At 34.9% G+C, this 17405-nt stretch overlaps 1 protein-coding gene across 1 annotated transcript; it reads left to right on the forward strand.

Moving 5' to 3' along the window:
* The first annotated feature begins 164 nt into the window (after positions 1-164).
* LOC117109985 (matrix metalloproteinase-15-like) lies at positions 165-13288 on the forward strand. The gene is made up of 7 exons (XM_033252512.1): positions 165-396; positions 2862-2985; positions 3249-3457; positions 3965-4172; positions 9675-9959; positions 11283-11422; positions 12389-13288. The coding sequence occupies exons 1-7, from the start codon at positions 316-318 to the stop codon at positions 12959-12961; spliced, it is 1620 nt and encodes a 539-aa protein (XP_033108403.1). The 5' UTR covers positions 165-315; the 3' UTR covers positions 12962-13288.
* Positions 13289-17405: the final 4117 nt, after the last annotated feature.

Here is a 17405-nt window from a genome sequence, read left to right on the forward strand (position 1 = left end):
ATTAATATTACAGTTTTCCTGGTTTACAAATCAACTCTTATTTGGAAGTTTGATATTATCTCATACCTATTACTCAACTCACGTGCCCAAACTGGCAGCCACAACGTCATCGGTGTGCGACCCCGGTGAAGCACTTATATCTCACTTCCCTATAAAAACCCGGTCACTTTTGGACTCCCCTTTAGTTGGATATCGTCTACTTTAAAGCGTCTTGGGAGGAAAGAACTCGAGTTAACAATTTGTCTAATCTTGTAGACAGTTTATATAGGCCTACTAGTGTTGTTTCCACTTTCAGTCCAGCTGGCAATTGCTAACATGTTGTTTTTTACAGCACTTCTATCAATAATTCTTCGTCTCGGAGATAGCTCTCCTGTTACAAATCCAAATGCAGCATTGGTGAGTAATAAAATAGTATGTTAGTTTTCCCCCGATTTATCAATTTTGAATATATAGTTTGGTTAATGTACTGTATACCTACAGTATGGATTTAACTTATCAAATGGGATTAATCAAAATGTTAGGCACGATTCGTTTAATTCAATACAAGTAGAGGCCTATTTTAAGACCGAAATGTTTGCATTTATATAATTTTACTTATAAACATTTTAATAAGATGAGTAGTGAGATAGTAGGCCTATACACATGTGTATCAGGCGACAGCTCGTAAAGTACGTTGGGTGTTACAACTTGTTGAAGACATTATTATATCTTTATATGTTCAATGTTTAAATTCTTAAATTGAATTAACAAATATAATAATAACCCACCCTAGAAGTCCATATATAATAATATTAGAGGTTTTATAGTAATATAAAGACTGATTGATATGTGTTTATATTATTATCACTTCATGGTGATGGCGAGGTTATCTAAATATCGAATAGGCCTACATATTTTAAATAATATATTTTAAAAACAGTTTTTAACATGGACTTATATTATTAGATGTAATGAAATTACTAAGACTGTTTCCATACTTATTCATGTCATATCAATAATTAAAACCATTTAAAATAACATTAGGAATTCTACAAAATAATGTATCATCAAATAATCTTAGTCGATCATGGGGCACTTGAAATTGGGGAGGAGAGGTAGTAAGTAGGCCTAGAATATCTTTATAATTTTAGTGTGATATAAACTGTTTTATAGAAGTAAGTGAATCAATAATAAAGCAATGTCAAGTGATGGGCATCAACAGTAACGTTAAAACGCGAAAGAATTTTCAATTTGATTAATTCTGCTAATTTCCTCGTTTTCCGACGAATCAGTGCAATGACGGCATGGCCGTGACTACTGCCTACGCGCAGTATCAAGATTCATTTGTAAATGATTACAGTGACCACGTGCTGATTAAATTAATACTTTACAAATATTTTTTTAAATTAAGAATACGATTTCAATATCTTCACACGGTCACAGGATATCCTAGTGACGTCATTCTTTTTTTTTTTTTTAAAGAATACCCATTGAAGAAGTCTAGACCCCTTATCCATATGCATTATTTCCTGAGTCCTCTACAAGCCTAACCTATCTCGCCAAACATCGCACACGCTTTGAGCATGAGTCTAAAACCATAATTATTACAGCCTAGAGTCGACCGGACGATACATTACTCGCCCCGAATGCATCTCATCAACCGAAAGAGTTGGATATTATTTTTATTAGTGTTTCGTTTGAATGATAATGATGGGAGCCCATATTGAAGCGAAACAGATTTAACTCAATATTATATTTGATTGATAAAAGGCCTAGGCCCACACTCAGAACAAGTGAACTGTTTACATCGAAAAAGTTATTTAACCAGCCCTACTAACAGGGGACAACTTGTCAAGTATGGAGCGAGATATTTCTCAATAAATTAAACGCTAGCGTCTCATGAAACATTAGGTACATACATCATCAATGCAACTATTTCAATATCTAAATAATATGGTATGCCTAGTAGCTAGCTATAGCTAAATTAGATATTAAACATAGGTTAGTAACGGACATGAGTCAGCGGCAATACGCTGTTAAAATAGTGGCTACATATCAGCTCTTAAAACTGATTGTTATGCAGGTATTAATATCGTACTTTTGTATGGGGCATGCGTGGGTCGTCTGAAAGTAGAACGTAGGATGCAGTTCTCAATTTTATACTAAATAAATAAATTGTGTATTGAATATAGCTGTGCGAATTAGAATAACAAAATATTATAGAATTAGTGATAACAAATCTGCCTTTTCAATACTGATTTAGGTTGGCACGCCAATACTCGTAACTTAATTAGCTAGGTCCGGGAGGCCTTTGCCACTGCTGCTCATCCGCGCCGGAGGCACATATTCATTTTTCGATGCCCTGTATAATTCCGCTCTATATACCGGAAGTGATTATATATGAGAATAAATTTGTTCTAATCTAATCATATTTTTTACTTTTAAGTTACATTGTACGAAGTCTCTCAAAGATAGAAGGGTGACAAGACAGGAGAGGATTAAAACATATATAACATAACAGTCATTCAATAGTATAACACATTTTAAAACTTCTCCGAACATTATAACACGATTCAAATGTCTAGTGTCTCTAGGAACCTGGACCATTAGCCCCCAAGAACTCACTGTGACTTTTGCGCTAGGACGAAATAATGTCTTGCCCCATGTCGGAATCTTCACCGACGCCCCTAAATTAAATTCTAGATTCACCACATGTTTACATCATGGCCCATATTTACGTTAACATATTATGCAGCACCCTCACCATGCAGGTGAAATTCTCCAAATGTATTTACCCCCAGGGGTGGCACTCAGCAGGGTCTCCGGGGCATGGCCAACATTTTCTAGTTGCATTAGGTTGAAGCACTTTACTTTACTTACAGGAATACCTGACATCATTCAACTACATGGCACCGTTTGATGCAAAATCGGGCCAACTTCGCTCTCAGGCAGAACTTATAGAGGGACTTAAACGATTCCAACGCTTCGCAAACATCTCAGAAACAGGTACGGACACGCTGCAAAGCAATAATATTTCGGGCATATTATGCCAATGTCTTCTGCGTCTTAGTAATAGTAGCAGCAACAATTATACAGCAGTAGTTGTAGCAGCAGCGGCAGTAGCAGCAGGAGTAGCAGCAACAGTAGTAGCAGTAGAAGTAGCAAGTGCATTAGTATAATTATAAATAATGTTTACTAACGATGATGGTGAACTAACAATGAAGTCATTTATTATTAATGTAAAAACAACCAATTTGTTTCAAACTCAGGTGAATTCGATGAAGATACCATAGAAATAATGAATTTACCGAGATGTGGTAATCCGGATTTTGTTGGAACTGGTCAGGACGCTCGACGCAGGCGATACGCACCGCAGGGAAGTCGATGGCCAAAAAACAGACTTACATACTTCATCGAAAACTTTTCACCTGATCTTAGTCAGACAAATCAGGTCAGAATTATCCAAGCTGCATTTGATGTAAGTATATTATTATGCATAGGCTGTATGGGCCGAGTGGCCGAGAGGTAGGGCAAGGGTCAGTACCAATACCGCAGCCAGGATTTTCAAACAGTGCGGGACATCAGGGTGGACTCATTTTACGCGTAAACTTAAGTAATGTGGACCCATTTTTTTTTTTTAAAGTTGAAACATTTAACGCAACAATCTGGACCCATTTCTTAAAAGTTGACCCATTTTATGCAAAATATGAGAAATCTAGACTCATTTTTTAAAATGTGGACCCAATAGAAAATTTGTGTGGAATGTCCCAAGTGTCCCAAGCTGGCTACGGCGGGCATTGGGCAGCGCTATATACAAATTTACAGCCTTAACATGATAGTCGGCGCTAGTTCGAGACCCTTCACGAACTTTGGTTGGCCGGAAGATTTCTCGGATAAGGTAAGGACTAAATCCGGGGGTCCTATGTACATTAATTATCATTATAATATTTTTTATAACTAATCACACATGTTCAATTTTATATAGATTTGGGCTAGACAAACTTCGTTGACATTCATAAGGCAGAATTCCGCTAGAGGTGCTGATATAATTATCAAGTTTGCTAAAGGTAGCCATGGAGATGGTAATCCCTTCGACGGAGCTGGTGGTACCCTAGCCCATGCCTACTTCCCGCAATTTGGTGGCGATGCTCACTTTGATGATGCCGAACGATTCACTTATAATAGTTACTCAGGTAAGACCAACATGCATTTTTTAAATTTATAAATATGGCAAGCTGTGTTTTTTCCCCATAGATTTTAAAATAAGGAGAGAGACAAGCAATGATTAGATATTCAGCAGTGTTTATTGATGATGAAAATATTATTTCAATTTATCGACAATGGGAGAAATTTTTTGATTGGTTCTTTCACATAATTAAAGAGATCCTAACATGGCTATTAGGACGATGCTAAATTTGTGGCGTTTTTATTCTCATTAAATTTTCTTCATGTAAAAATATAGTAGCGTCTGTAGCTCTTCGAAAATTCTAAGCCGCATGTGTACAATAAATAGCCTATACAATACAAAAATGTTTTATTTATCAAATTAAAATGGCAGAAGAAATTACAGCAAATGAAATAGAAAAAAAAGACGAAAAAATTAAACCTTAAGAAACTCACTTGGGTTTCTAAGAAAAGTATACAGAAACAAAATTAACGATAAAATGGAATGAAAGAAATTGGGAGAAAAGTATACAAAATGTAAATTAAAAAAAAAAATGTAAAAAAAAAATCACCACAGGAAAAAGGAATAAAAGTAGTAGCAATAATAATAATAATAATAATAATAATAATAATAATAATAATAATAATAATAATAATAGATAATAATAGTAACCGTAACATTGAAGAAAATAAAATAATAACAGCAAAAACAATTAATAATATTTAAATGTAGGTCATGTATAATATTGAAGATACGAGAGAGAGAGATATTAAGCCTATTACTATTTGTACCATAAACCTACAATTTATTTACGTTTCTTATTGAGTGGGTGATTCGTACTTGACAAATATGAGGTGCAGGATGGGACCCACTACAATAATCCCACTGAATAGAGTGACATTGCAACTGTATCGGATTGGATTATAACACCTCCATGATTATAACGTGTAGCCTACTAGGCTTAAGATATCCTTGCGTAGGACCAACTAGTCGGTAATTAAGCCTACCATATCATGTCCCTGACCTGTTACAGTACTTAATCTATTGCTTTCGTTACAATGCAATAATTCAAATTTCGATTTTTATATTTGGTGGTTTTCTACCAAAATTTATATTAAATGAATAGTTAAAATGACGTCAAACTAGTAAATAATAATAATAATAATAATAATAATAATAATAATAATAATAATAATAATAATAATAATAATAATAATAATAATATTATTATCAAATAGTTTCATCTGGTTTTGTGATTAATAAAAAATGGTTTATTATAAATAAAAACAAGTAATTGGATTAATAATGATATTACTTGCGATTTATTTTTCGCACGTATTTGGGAACGTACTGAGTATTCGTTATGATAGCACGTCAGGTAGGGCAAAACGTCACTCCCTATAGCCTATAGCGCGACAATGCGAAGCTTCAATGCGTTTTACAACCACAAACACTCTCACACACAAACACTAAAGGAGCAAAGAAGTGGGAGAAGAACAGTGCAATTAAAGAAATACATGAGTTTTGAGTAAATTCTTGAAGTTCTCTAGTGTGGAGACTAACTTGATATGTTTAGGCAAGTCATTCCACAGAGTGGAAGAAGCAAAGGAAAACGAGTTGACCATAACATAGAGTATTGGCCTTTGGGATTGAGAGTAATATAAGAACTTGGATGAGGACCGTAATTTCCATGACGGATTACCAATTGAAATAAGTTGTCTTATGTAAGTTGGAGCACCGGAATGCAGTGCTTTAGGATGAGTAGGAAAATGTAGCTACTGAATACAGTAGCTAGATTTGATTGTATACTGTAGACTGTTTCCAGTGGAGAATTCCAAGTAGAGGGGCCCAGGGAGGGTCTTTCACAGACGGAGGGCTCGCCTACCTCAGCCCTAACCAAGAAAAATTATAATTATGGCACCCTAGATGGCCAGAAATGGCACTCTCAGACTTTAATCTAAATATAGTTTTCTTTTTTCCCATTTTATATAATTTTGAAAAAAAGATTGTGTGTGTGTGTGTTGGTGGTGGGGGTATCGTAAAACTGTGAGCCCTATTTCAATTTAAACCACTTACTGTGTTCGTCGAAATATGTAACAATAACATTACCACATTTTGGGCGATATATTTAATAAATTTACTAAGACAGATATTATTTAAAGTTAATTGCTTGGTATATATAAATTAGATAATAACCAGCAAATCACGACAGTGTCAAACCTGCCAAATAATGCAATGTACTATTTAGCACATAAAATAATAATAACAAAATACACATACATTTAAACATGGAAAAAACTGCTATATATGTATATAGCGAGCTTTGTACTTATGTAGTTGTTTTTTTAAATAACGCTCTGCAAGTTAGCATGCAACAGGAAAAATGTTAGGCCTATAATAATATTGGTAAAAAGAGTTACTACTATAATTATTATGTTAAAAATTGAGTTTAAACTTACACAACTAGCCTAATAGTACATACTGTAAAAATACCGGTACCACTCCAGTTAAGCAATTCTGAGAAAAAAATAATCACTAAAATTTAAAATTAAGGAGAATTTAATACTAGCCCTTCCGACTTTGTTTAATTTTTTTCTTTTAGGAAAACATCAATTTACACGATGCAGCGCGTCACAGCTTATACAATAGACAGTGGATGATTCATATCGATATAACTATTCGTATAAATAGACATCTGCACCGAAGATGTCAAAGTATGCGGAATGCTTATCAACGGGAAGCGTTTATGATGATGATGATGATTATGCTAATGATGAATGATAATGATGATGATAATGGTGATGATAATGATGATAATGTTGAGGTTAATGTTGGTGATGCTATTGATGATGATAGTGAAGATGATAATGAGAATACTGATGATAAAGATGAATTACGATGATAGTGATGATAATGAGGATGAGGATGATAAGGATAATGATAATGGTAGTATTGATGACAATTTTTTTTATATGTTGATAATGTTGACAAAAATAATGACGATGATGATGGTGATGGTGATAACGATGATGATGATGTTGGTGTTACTAATGATAATATCAATGATAGGAACCATGTTGTGTTACATAATAATATATGATTACGATGAGGAGGAAGACAATAATACAAGAAACAAGCGTATGTAAATAGCAAATAGTATTAGACGAAGCAACAATTTCTTCGTCAGTAGAGATGATATAGGATTAAGTTTAATCCAAAACGAAGTTTTGAGGTCGTGGGTGTATTTCAGAAGAGAATATATTTTCGTTTGGCGGAAGTACGAATACTTTCTATTAGGGTGATTCATTCACTGTTCATTGTAGAACCGTCGATGGCTATGTAATAGCTTGTATCATTGTATGTATTCCGGTACATTATTAAAAAGGTTTTTGAGGTCTTTTACACATACTGTATATCATAATTTTTCAAAAGATGGGCCTATCTCAGAAATACCGGGTTGGTGTCCGGCGGAGGATAGTTTTCCGCCAAAGTTTTTACTATTTGTGCTTTACATTGTATTTTTATAGTTGTCTTCTTGTTTGTTGTTTATTGCACTGTTTTATTGCAGGACCATTGTAAAACAGCAATAAGACCCAGGGACGTAGCCAGGATTTTGAAAGGAGGGGAGCCGTTATGCGAATTACGTATGACCCCGGCGGGGTCAAGGGGCGGGCGAATCCCCCTGTTAAGTAGCGCACTCTGAACGTTCTTAGAACTGTTTGAGAGGATAAAGTGAAAATTGCAATAGACGCATTATAAATAAGCGAAAAAATAATTATATAATAAATCAACAGTGGCAGGAATTCGAAAGATCCAGGAATTCGAAAGAGAGGTAAACCAGGGAGGGACTTTCACAGACCGAGGAACCACCCACCTCAGCCCCACCATGGTTTATGATTTATGATTAGGGCATCTCTAGATGGCCGGAAATTACATTCTCGCACTTCAATTTGAATATATTTTTCTTTTTTTTCCTTAAAAAAATGAAGGGGGTGGGCTTTGAATCCACCTCTGCTCAAAACATTCTTTATCCAGAATAGTCATAATCACGAAAAATGTACATGAAAAACCAGATCACATCCTAAAAACAAACAGCAGCCACTAAGAGTCGACACCCACCTCAGCCCCACAATGGTTGGAGCTGAGGTGAGAAAATTTGAGAAAATAGTACCTCTAGATGGCCAGAAATGACACTTTTAGTAAAATTCATCATCATCACATCACCATTAGTCAAAATGAAGCGCCAAAAAAAATTCTCATGATCTTTTATCATGGATTTTTGACAACCATAGAGATCTTATTAATGTGTGTATGTGTATAGCATAGAAAACAAAGCTTAAAAACATTGTCTTTGAGTATGTACTTTACATAGGACTACTTCAAAAGCGTGATTTCACAACCACCTCAGCCCCACCATGGCTGGGGCTGAGGTGAGAAAATTTGAGGAAATAGTATCTCTCGAGATGGCCGGAAATGACACTTTTATATAGTAAAATTCATCATCATCACATTACCAGTATAGTCAAAATGAAACGCCAACAAATTTCTCATGATCTTTTATCAGGGATCTACTTAATATCCAGGACAACTTAGGCCTAATTATAGATTACTAAGCTTTAACTATATATGCTATATTATGATCAACAAATCACAACTTTTTAACGCATTTAGCACAATTTTCTTCACTTTTTATTGTTATTAATATTAATATCAATTATTACTATCGTCATCATCATCATTGTTATTATTATTATTATTATTATTATTATTATTACTATTATTAGTATTAGTATTATAAAACAAACATTTAAAGAAACTTGCAAAAGGATAAAAACGAAATTGAACCACAGTATCGCATTTCTATCTTAAAAGACCTGGCCTGAGATTTATGGATTTAAGATTTTTTAAATCACGCTTAGGCCTATGTGTTCTATTAGGCCTATGTATAACATGTACTGATGCATATTTACATGTTTAGAAGTATTCATTTTGAGTGATCCCAGGAAAGAATATGTATTGGCTCAAGAATAAGCTTTAAAATTTTAACACTGTGTACAAAGGGGGGGGGGGAGCCGCGGCTCCCACGGCTTCCCACCTGGATACGTCCCTGATAAGACCTCGTCTGCATATGTTATTCTGCCTAAATAGGCCTATGTTTTAAATAAATAATTAAATAAATCTCCCCGCAAATTCTTCTTGTCGTCACAACTGCATATTAAGATTAATGCATATCATATTGATATCTGGTATACGTTTTTGGTAGTGCTTTTTAACGCACTCAAAAGTTTTTCCTTTTTAAGACAGTATATATCGTGGTATAATAGGTTCAGATTACAATGATTAATACTTTTGTTATCGTTTTTTTTTCCCGTTTTTCCATAACTGTACTACTACATTATTCATAAGGTATAATATTGTATCTAGGTAAGACGAGGCAAAACATAAACCTGATTATGATTATAAACTTTGTCATTATCATAAGTCTTAAAATTAAAACAAGTTTTTTTGTGTTGTTTTTTTTATATTTCAGGAACAAACCTGTTCCAAGTTGCAGCACATGAATTTGGTCACAGTTTAGGATTAGCTCACTCTGACGTCAGCGATTCGTTAATGGCACCATTCTATCGTGGATATATACCAAATTATAAACTTCATAGGGATGATATTGAAGGAATCCAGCACCTTTACGGAAGGAAAACGGTCGTGCAAGGACCGGCAACGCCCACTTACAAACCAACGCGTATGCCTTCAGAATGTTCCGGAGAACTCGATGTAATGACCCGTACTGTAGATGGTAATACTTATGGGTTTAAAGGTTAGTATAAATTGGAGGTTTCGCAAACTTACGAAAACAGTTATGTAATCAAGTAATTTTTAGTCAATCTATCCCCTACAGTAGCATATCTTTCACAACGTAGGCCATCCATGCATTTTACATGGATCAACGATCATATTCAGCTCTAATATTGTCAAAAATGTTTTAGGTACGAATGACGATAATGAAGATGGCGTATTCGTGTTCGTCATTGTTTTCGTTAGGTTGCAAAATTTCCTTAATACCACTAAGTATACACCACTATCATCATCATTCTCATCATCTTCATCTTGTCATAAGCATCTGGCATTCTCATCATCATCATTATAATTATTATCATCCTCTGATATTATCCTTATCATAATAATTCTTCTCACCACCCTATCCTCATCATATTTTTCATCTCCATTGTTTTGCAATACATTTATATTTAATCTTGAATTCAATATACACTCTTCATCACCATCATCATCGCCATCACTATCTCATCATCATTAGGCCTATCATCACCATCATCATCTGCCATCATCTTTCATCACCATCCTCATTCTCATTATTAACATAATCATCAACATTATCATCTTTCATCACCATCCTCATTCTCATTATTACCATAATCATCAACATTATCATCTCCCATCATCTTTCATCACCATCCTCATTCTCATTATTACCATAATCATCAACATCATCATCGTTATGATCACTATCACTACCACCCCTCATTGAGGCTACTGTAGGCCGTTGGTATTCAACTCCAGTCATTCCATCTATTCCAATCCTGTGCGTTCTAATCACCGTCTTTTAACTTTTTTTTAAATTTTTGTTACCATCCACAATTAGCCTACCCTCATTATCATTAGGCCTACACCTAATGAACTTCGACAATTTACAATTCAAATGGTCATCAAACTCTATTAAAAATGGTTGTAATACTTTTTAATTATAGTTCTTAGTAACTAGGCCTATGACTTTTTCGTTGGATCGTTCTAGGGCGGTAGGGATTTGGCGGTAGGGGTGCGTGAGAGGAAATTTTGAGAATAAAAAAATCTATTAGTGCCAGGAAATTCACTCTCATACTTTAAAAACCCTACCGGCACTATATTCATAATGATAAAAATAATATATCAACAATACACTACAACATTTACTTTTTTCTTTATACAATTTAGGAGGGTGTGATCTGACCGTCTGTACCCCCACCCCTGCATCCACCCCAGTCATTCAAGTAATCACAAGTGGATCGACCACAACCCTTTTCACATCTATATCAATTTGTAAAGATGATGATATAATTTAAGTGTCTTTATTGTTTATCGACAGGTAACGAATACTGGCTTATTTATGATTCCGGTGCTGCTACCGGTTACCCAAAACCAATCAGCGAGGGCTGGCCGGGATTACCGAAAAACCTGGACGCAGGATTTTTCTGGGAAAGAAGTGGGAAAACATATTTTTTCAAGGTATGCCTAGATATTATAGTCATCCGGAGAAGTTATATTTATATCGTTCATATTTTGCTACGCATTTGTGTTGAAGGAATTCTTTACAGGAACGGTGACCGGGTCTCTATTGCCAATTTAGGTTACATTTTAGTTTCACCAATTACTTTTGAATCATTTGTTTGTATGATGCAGTGGTGGCGCCAGAGGGGCTGGGGGGCTATAGCCCCCCCCCCCGGGAAGCATAGCCGGGGAAGCATAGCCCCCCGTCGGGGAAGACGATAAATTTTGTTGGGGATCAAACAAATAAAAAAAAATATTTATATGTAATATTCGTTTAGCCACTATATTGTTTGTGTTAACTTTTCATCACAAAAACAACAACAATAACAACAATAATAATAATAATAATAATAATTCAAAAATAATTTGCGTTCTGTTATGACAAATGCTCATTTAGATAGCCTCATGATGGTTGGAATATACATCGTGATAGGTGAAGCAACCTCGACCATGACAGCGTGGTTGACAGATTTCATGCAAAATTTCCAAAATATAGAATTTCACTTTCAAGAATGAGGATTTGAAAATAAATTAAATGGTTACATTGCATACTCTTTGCTTCTTGTTTTATTTAAAATGTTTTGGTTTTGGAAGCTGATTTCAACATTAGAAAGCATAGCCTACATGAAGTCATATTAGGCCTATAGTAACTCGATGCCTATTAAATAAGTAATAAAAAATCGTCATAATTCATCAAATATTCGTGGCTTCCAGGGGGCTTCGACCTCTGGACCTCCACCGGGGCCCTAGGCGGCCCCCTGGCCCCAGCCAAGTGAGACTCGATTATACACATCTAGATGTGTATAAGACGGCCATAAGCAACTCCGTCGGGCAGGTCCTGGAGCCATCACTGGTATGATGAATTTAATTTTCTTTCAAACACAGGCTTCAACATTTTTTTTTCTTTTTTAACTTTACTACTAGGGAAATATGTACTGGAGATATACAAACCAAGTTCCTGACGTGGATTACCCAAAACCAGTTTCGAACTGGCGCGGAGCTCCAGCAAACATGGATGCCGTGTTTGTCTGGAGCGGTAATGGGCGAATCTATTTCGTCAAAGGAGGACAGTATTATCGTTACAACCCAACAACGTTTAAGGTCGATTCGGGCTACCCTGCTCCGCTGTCAAATTGGAAAGGACTTCCCTCTAACATTAATACAGCGATGCAGTGGAAAAATGGAAAGACCTATTTCTTTTCAGGAAGTCAGTACTGGCGCTTTAACGATAAAAAATTCAACATAGAGGATGGATATCCTAGATTAACAGCTATTTGGTGGATTGGTTGCTCACAGACGGCCGCTCTACAAGGAGCTGGAATAACGGCATATGCACCGGGAGGGAATGGCGTACCAGTTACCAGTCCCGTCGGTACCAGCACAAGCAAATCACCTAACGTGGTGCTTGAACCAAATAATAGCGGTGTATCGAATCATCCAGAGTTAATTCCAATCCTAATATCATCGTTGATCACTGTGACACTGTGTATGTTATGAACAAACTGTAAATTTAACCATTTTACACAAAATGAGATACAACGTAATCAACCCAATTACTATTATTATTATACGTCTATATACACTAATGCCAGGAAAAAAAGGCAGTACAAAAAATAATGCATATTCAATAATACGTTTTATAATATGTATTTATTGATTGGTTGACTGGTACGACACGCTGGACTGGTTCGTGTCGATGTATAGATCAATATGATATAGGGCGAAAGTTCGGGTAGGGCATCACACACGGCATCAATAGATTTCATGAATACCTCAAAAAATAAACAAAAGAATTTTCGACTGCTGCTACGACAATTCTCTGGATTTACTCTGTCTCTTATACACATCTCTCTATAACTCATGAAAAAGTTATAAATTTGCCAAATTTAATTACTGAGATGTCACGTTTTCGGCCATAAGATTTCATCAGATGTAGAGCATAAAATCCAAATAAAACAATTTAAACATATATTACGGACGTAAGGCAAGTATACAAACATACGACGTGAAGCAATGTTTAAGGAGTAAAAAGACAATAGAACAATATCCTTAGGGGCATATGCTAATACACAAGCAGAAAAAATAATCCCAACTCAGATATAAAAAAATACTGAGAACAAAATACATATATTAGAACACAGATATTCCACAGTTTGCTTCGATAAATATAATGTAAAAGCAGAGAAATAAAACTCATGTTCTAGTTGTAGACATAGGATTAAGCAAAATAATTTATATTCATAGATATTTCAAACATGACCTGAATGTCTTATATACACAAACATACATACATATATACATATATATGCATATATATACATATATATATATATATATATATACATTATGTCAATATTTGACTGCTATTATAATCTAATAATATTATTACTCTGTATTATATATATATATATAATATATATATATATATATATATATATATCTTCTTAATATTTTTATATTATTTTTAATATTATTATTATTTTCAAATGGTCGGTGTAAAGCAGAACACAAAACACAATATAAGTTCAAAGCAGTTGTGTTTTTTAATAGTATATATTATTATTATTATTATTATTATTTTGAATTTATTCAAATTTTCTTGATGAGAAACACAAATTATTGTTTGCATTACATAGAACATAGACCTAAAATGAATATTAATATTACTATTATTAGTAGTACTATTGTTATTATTATTATTATCATCATAATTATTAACATTATCCTTATCGCCATTTAGGACACTGCAGGTTGTCGATGTTCTGTTCGCATGCTACTTTTTGCCTTGTAAGGGCCATGTGTGTAAAATATTGAATAGAAATTGTTATTACTAATATCATTATTATTAATTATTATTATTATTATTATTATTATCATTATTATTATTTATATTTATTTATATTTATTACTAAGAAGAAGGTATGATTGAAAACATAATTTAATGATAGGCCAACGTCTACATTGTTTTTATATTTATGTTCTTGATTTTAGATGTCGTTATGTACTACTGTATGTTATTTAATATATTATGCGAATTGTTATGTTTTTTTTGTATGAAGAATATGATAGTATATTTAGAAGACTTTGTTCTTTTATTGAAAAAGTGTATGACGATGAATAAAACAACGATACTGATATAAAGGAAATAATCTAGATAAAAAAATTACAGTGAATCAAAAGTAAGATAAACCATACATTTGGATGCTAGAGAAGATTGCCTCTTCGGGGCGACTGGCACCAGTGACATGAAGCCTATTTTCCACTTGGCGAATTTATTCGTGCGAATGGAAAGCGGCGGATCATGCACATGCGCATTCACATTTCTATCGGAGTATTTGCTAGCGTAAAAATGCGCAACCAATCAGAACTCAGGAAGCAAACCGACGCTTTGATTCGCGCGAATAAATTCTCCTAGTGGAAAACCAGCTTTAGAAGATTCAAACTACTGTATACCGTAGTTTGCTGTATAGACCTTTCCAGAATGGCAGTCAAACTGACCAATTAAAGAGCAAAGAATACTCATTTCCACTAGGCGAATTTATTCGCGCGAATCGAAAGCGTCGTTCATGCGCATGATGCGTATTCACATTTCTGTCGGAGTTTTCGCTTCAGCGAAATTGGTAGTTCGAACAGTTTCTACTTTTTGCGAAGCGAAAAAATGCAGCCAATCAGAGCTCAAGAACCGAACCGACGCCTTCGATTCGCTCGAATAAATTCGCCTACTGGAAAACTGGCTTTACGCCGTCATTTTGTGGCACCTTTTAGCAACAATACCCAGTAAGATACCTTTCCGGAGTGGCAACCAAACTGAACAACTGACTCTGCACAAACGCATCATGTGTTTGCGTATGTTTTTACGCTGTCGTTTTGTGGAATCTTAAGGCCAACTCAGACAGCGTCGGCCGACGCAGCCCGACCCGATTTATCGCCGGGGACAGTCTTAAGCCGTCGTGAGAAATATTAAATGTTTAATATTTTACGACGCGACTGCCCCCGACGCACACCATCGCGTCTGCGTTTAACTCACACAGACCCGACGCGACAAGAAATCGCGTCGGGCTGCGTCGTACGACGCTGTCTGAGTTGGCCTTTAGAAACAATATCCAAGGGCCGGGCTTTAGCGAAATGGTCCCTTGCAATCTAGATGATGAAGATGTTTGGTGTGCCAGTGTGAACACTGTAATACCGCCATGCATTAATAATAAGTCCATGCTCTGATACACCATAATGCGCGTTCGCAGTACGCCCGGGGCATTTGTCACTGTTTGTGTTAACCTTGTCAAAATAAAAAGAATCACTAAACGCACACCCCATTACTTTAATATTATTTGCATAAATATTTTGTGGCTACCAATTCAATCCTTTTCTGTGTGACCAATATATTATGAGCATGATAATGTCATAATTACAACCAAGTATGCGTATATCACATTTATATTCACACAGGCTATGTTCTTACACGGCAGCTAACGGTTAGCAGGATCCAGATCCTGCTAACCGTTAGCTGCCGTGCGTCCATGCGAGAAAATCCCGATCCGGATACCAACAATATGATGATCGAATCACTGGTCAATAAGAAACTGGAAATTGTAAACGCGAATATAATGGCAGGCATAATTTGGTATAATTTTTTTTGTGGTATACAAAGATAAAGAGAATGGGAACTTTTACTTAAAACAACCACACCATTTGGACTCAATATTAGGAACGTTCTCCCAGTACACTAAATTAAACCAATGGCATTTCAATTTATTCAGGATAAATCATTTGGCATATTTATTGAGGCTTGCCTCTAAAGTTTAGTTTTGGCCTTCCTGTTTACTTATTTAGGCTGTTTATTCTAATCTCACCCAGCCTATTGTTTCCAATCATGCTTGCATGAAATTCTCACTTTATACCATCAAAACTGTATTTACCTTTCTTTGATGATTTATGTATATATATATATATATATATATATATATATATATATATATACATAAATCATCATATATATGTATGTATATATAATACAATAATTATAATATACCGCATTTATTCGAAAAAGGTGTTTTTTTGAGCAGCCAGCGTTTACTGGTAAATGGAGTCTATGCACAATTAATGGTAAAAAGTGTTTTGCATGGTTTTTAAATCCCTTAGCTGCATTAATTTAATTCCACTAGAGTAAAACATTGATAATTAATTCAATTCTGAAAATATTATATATTGCTTCCACTTCATCAGTCCATGCTTATATTGGAAGAAAAATCAAACGTCTTGGCGTTTATTCCAAATGACCTTTGGTTTCTTTGGGGGAGGGGGTCGTTTGTTCAAAGTGGAGCATTTATTTGAATAAATACTACCGGTATGTAATTATTTTTTTTTAAAGATGATGAATCAAAAGATGTTAGCCTATAAATTAATTATTATTAGTCTTTAATACATTTCACATTATGACGCTTACTCTTTCAATTTTGTTTTGTTTCATGTTTTTTAATTGTCTTTGCTAATTATGTTTATTTTGAGAGAAATAAATAGGGTCCTCCCTCCATGCATGGGACGAATGGGCAGAGTGTGCGTGAAAATGAATATTACATAGCCTTTCATTCTTAGGCCTATTTGAAGTCACGCCTTGATGAAATTGTCTTTTTAGCATCCAAATAAGTATGTTAAAAGAAGTTAATTTATTAATTTAATTGTTTTATAAATTGTACAAGTGTTTAATCGTGGAATTTTGTGTGCCTCGCATCACTCGCACTGTTGGTACACGTCCCGCAAGAATTACATTCATGGCTCGAATGAATTGCATGCGTCGCTGGATGACTCGCTGACTCGGTGGCTCGCACTTTGGCAACCCTCGTTTCAGCTGGAGGGCTGAAATTCAAGTTACGGTAGAGAACAGTCTTTCGGATGAGAGGTTTAAGCCAATAGTCCCGTGTGAAAAATAGCGTGTGTGCACGTT

The sequence above is a fragment of the Anneissia japonica genome, unplaced genomic scaffold (assembly GCF_011630105.1).
Source record: "Anneissia japonica isolate Jap-2015-1 unplaced genomic scaffold, ASM1163010v1 scaffold585_len4108843_cov191, whole genome shotgun sequence".
Classification (NCBI taxonomy): Eukaryota; Metazoa; Echinodermata; class Crinoidea; order Comatulida; family Comatulidae; genus Anneissia; species Anneissia japonica.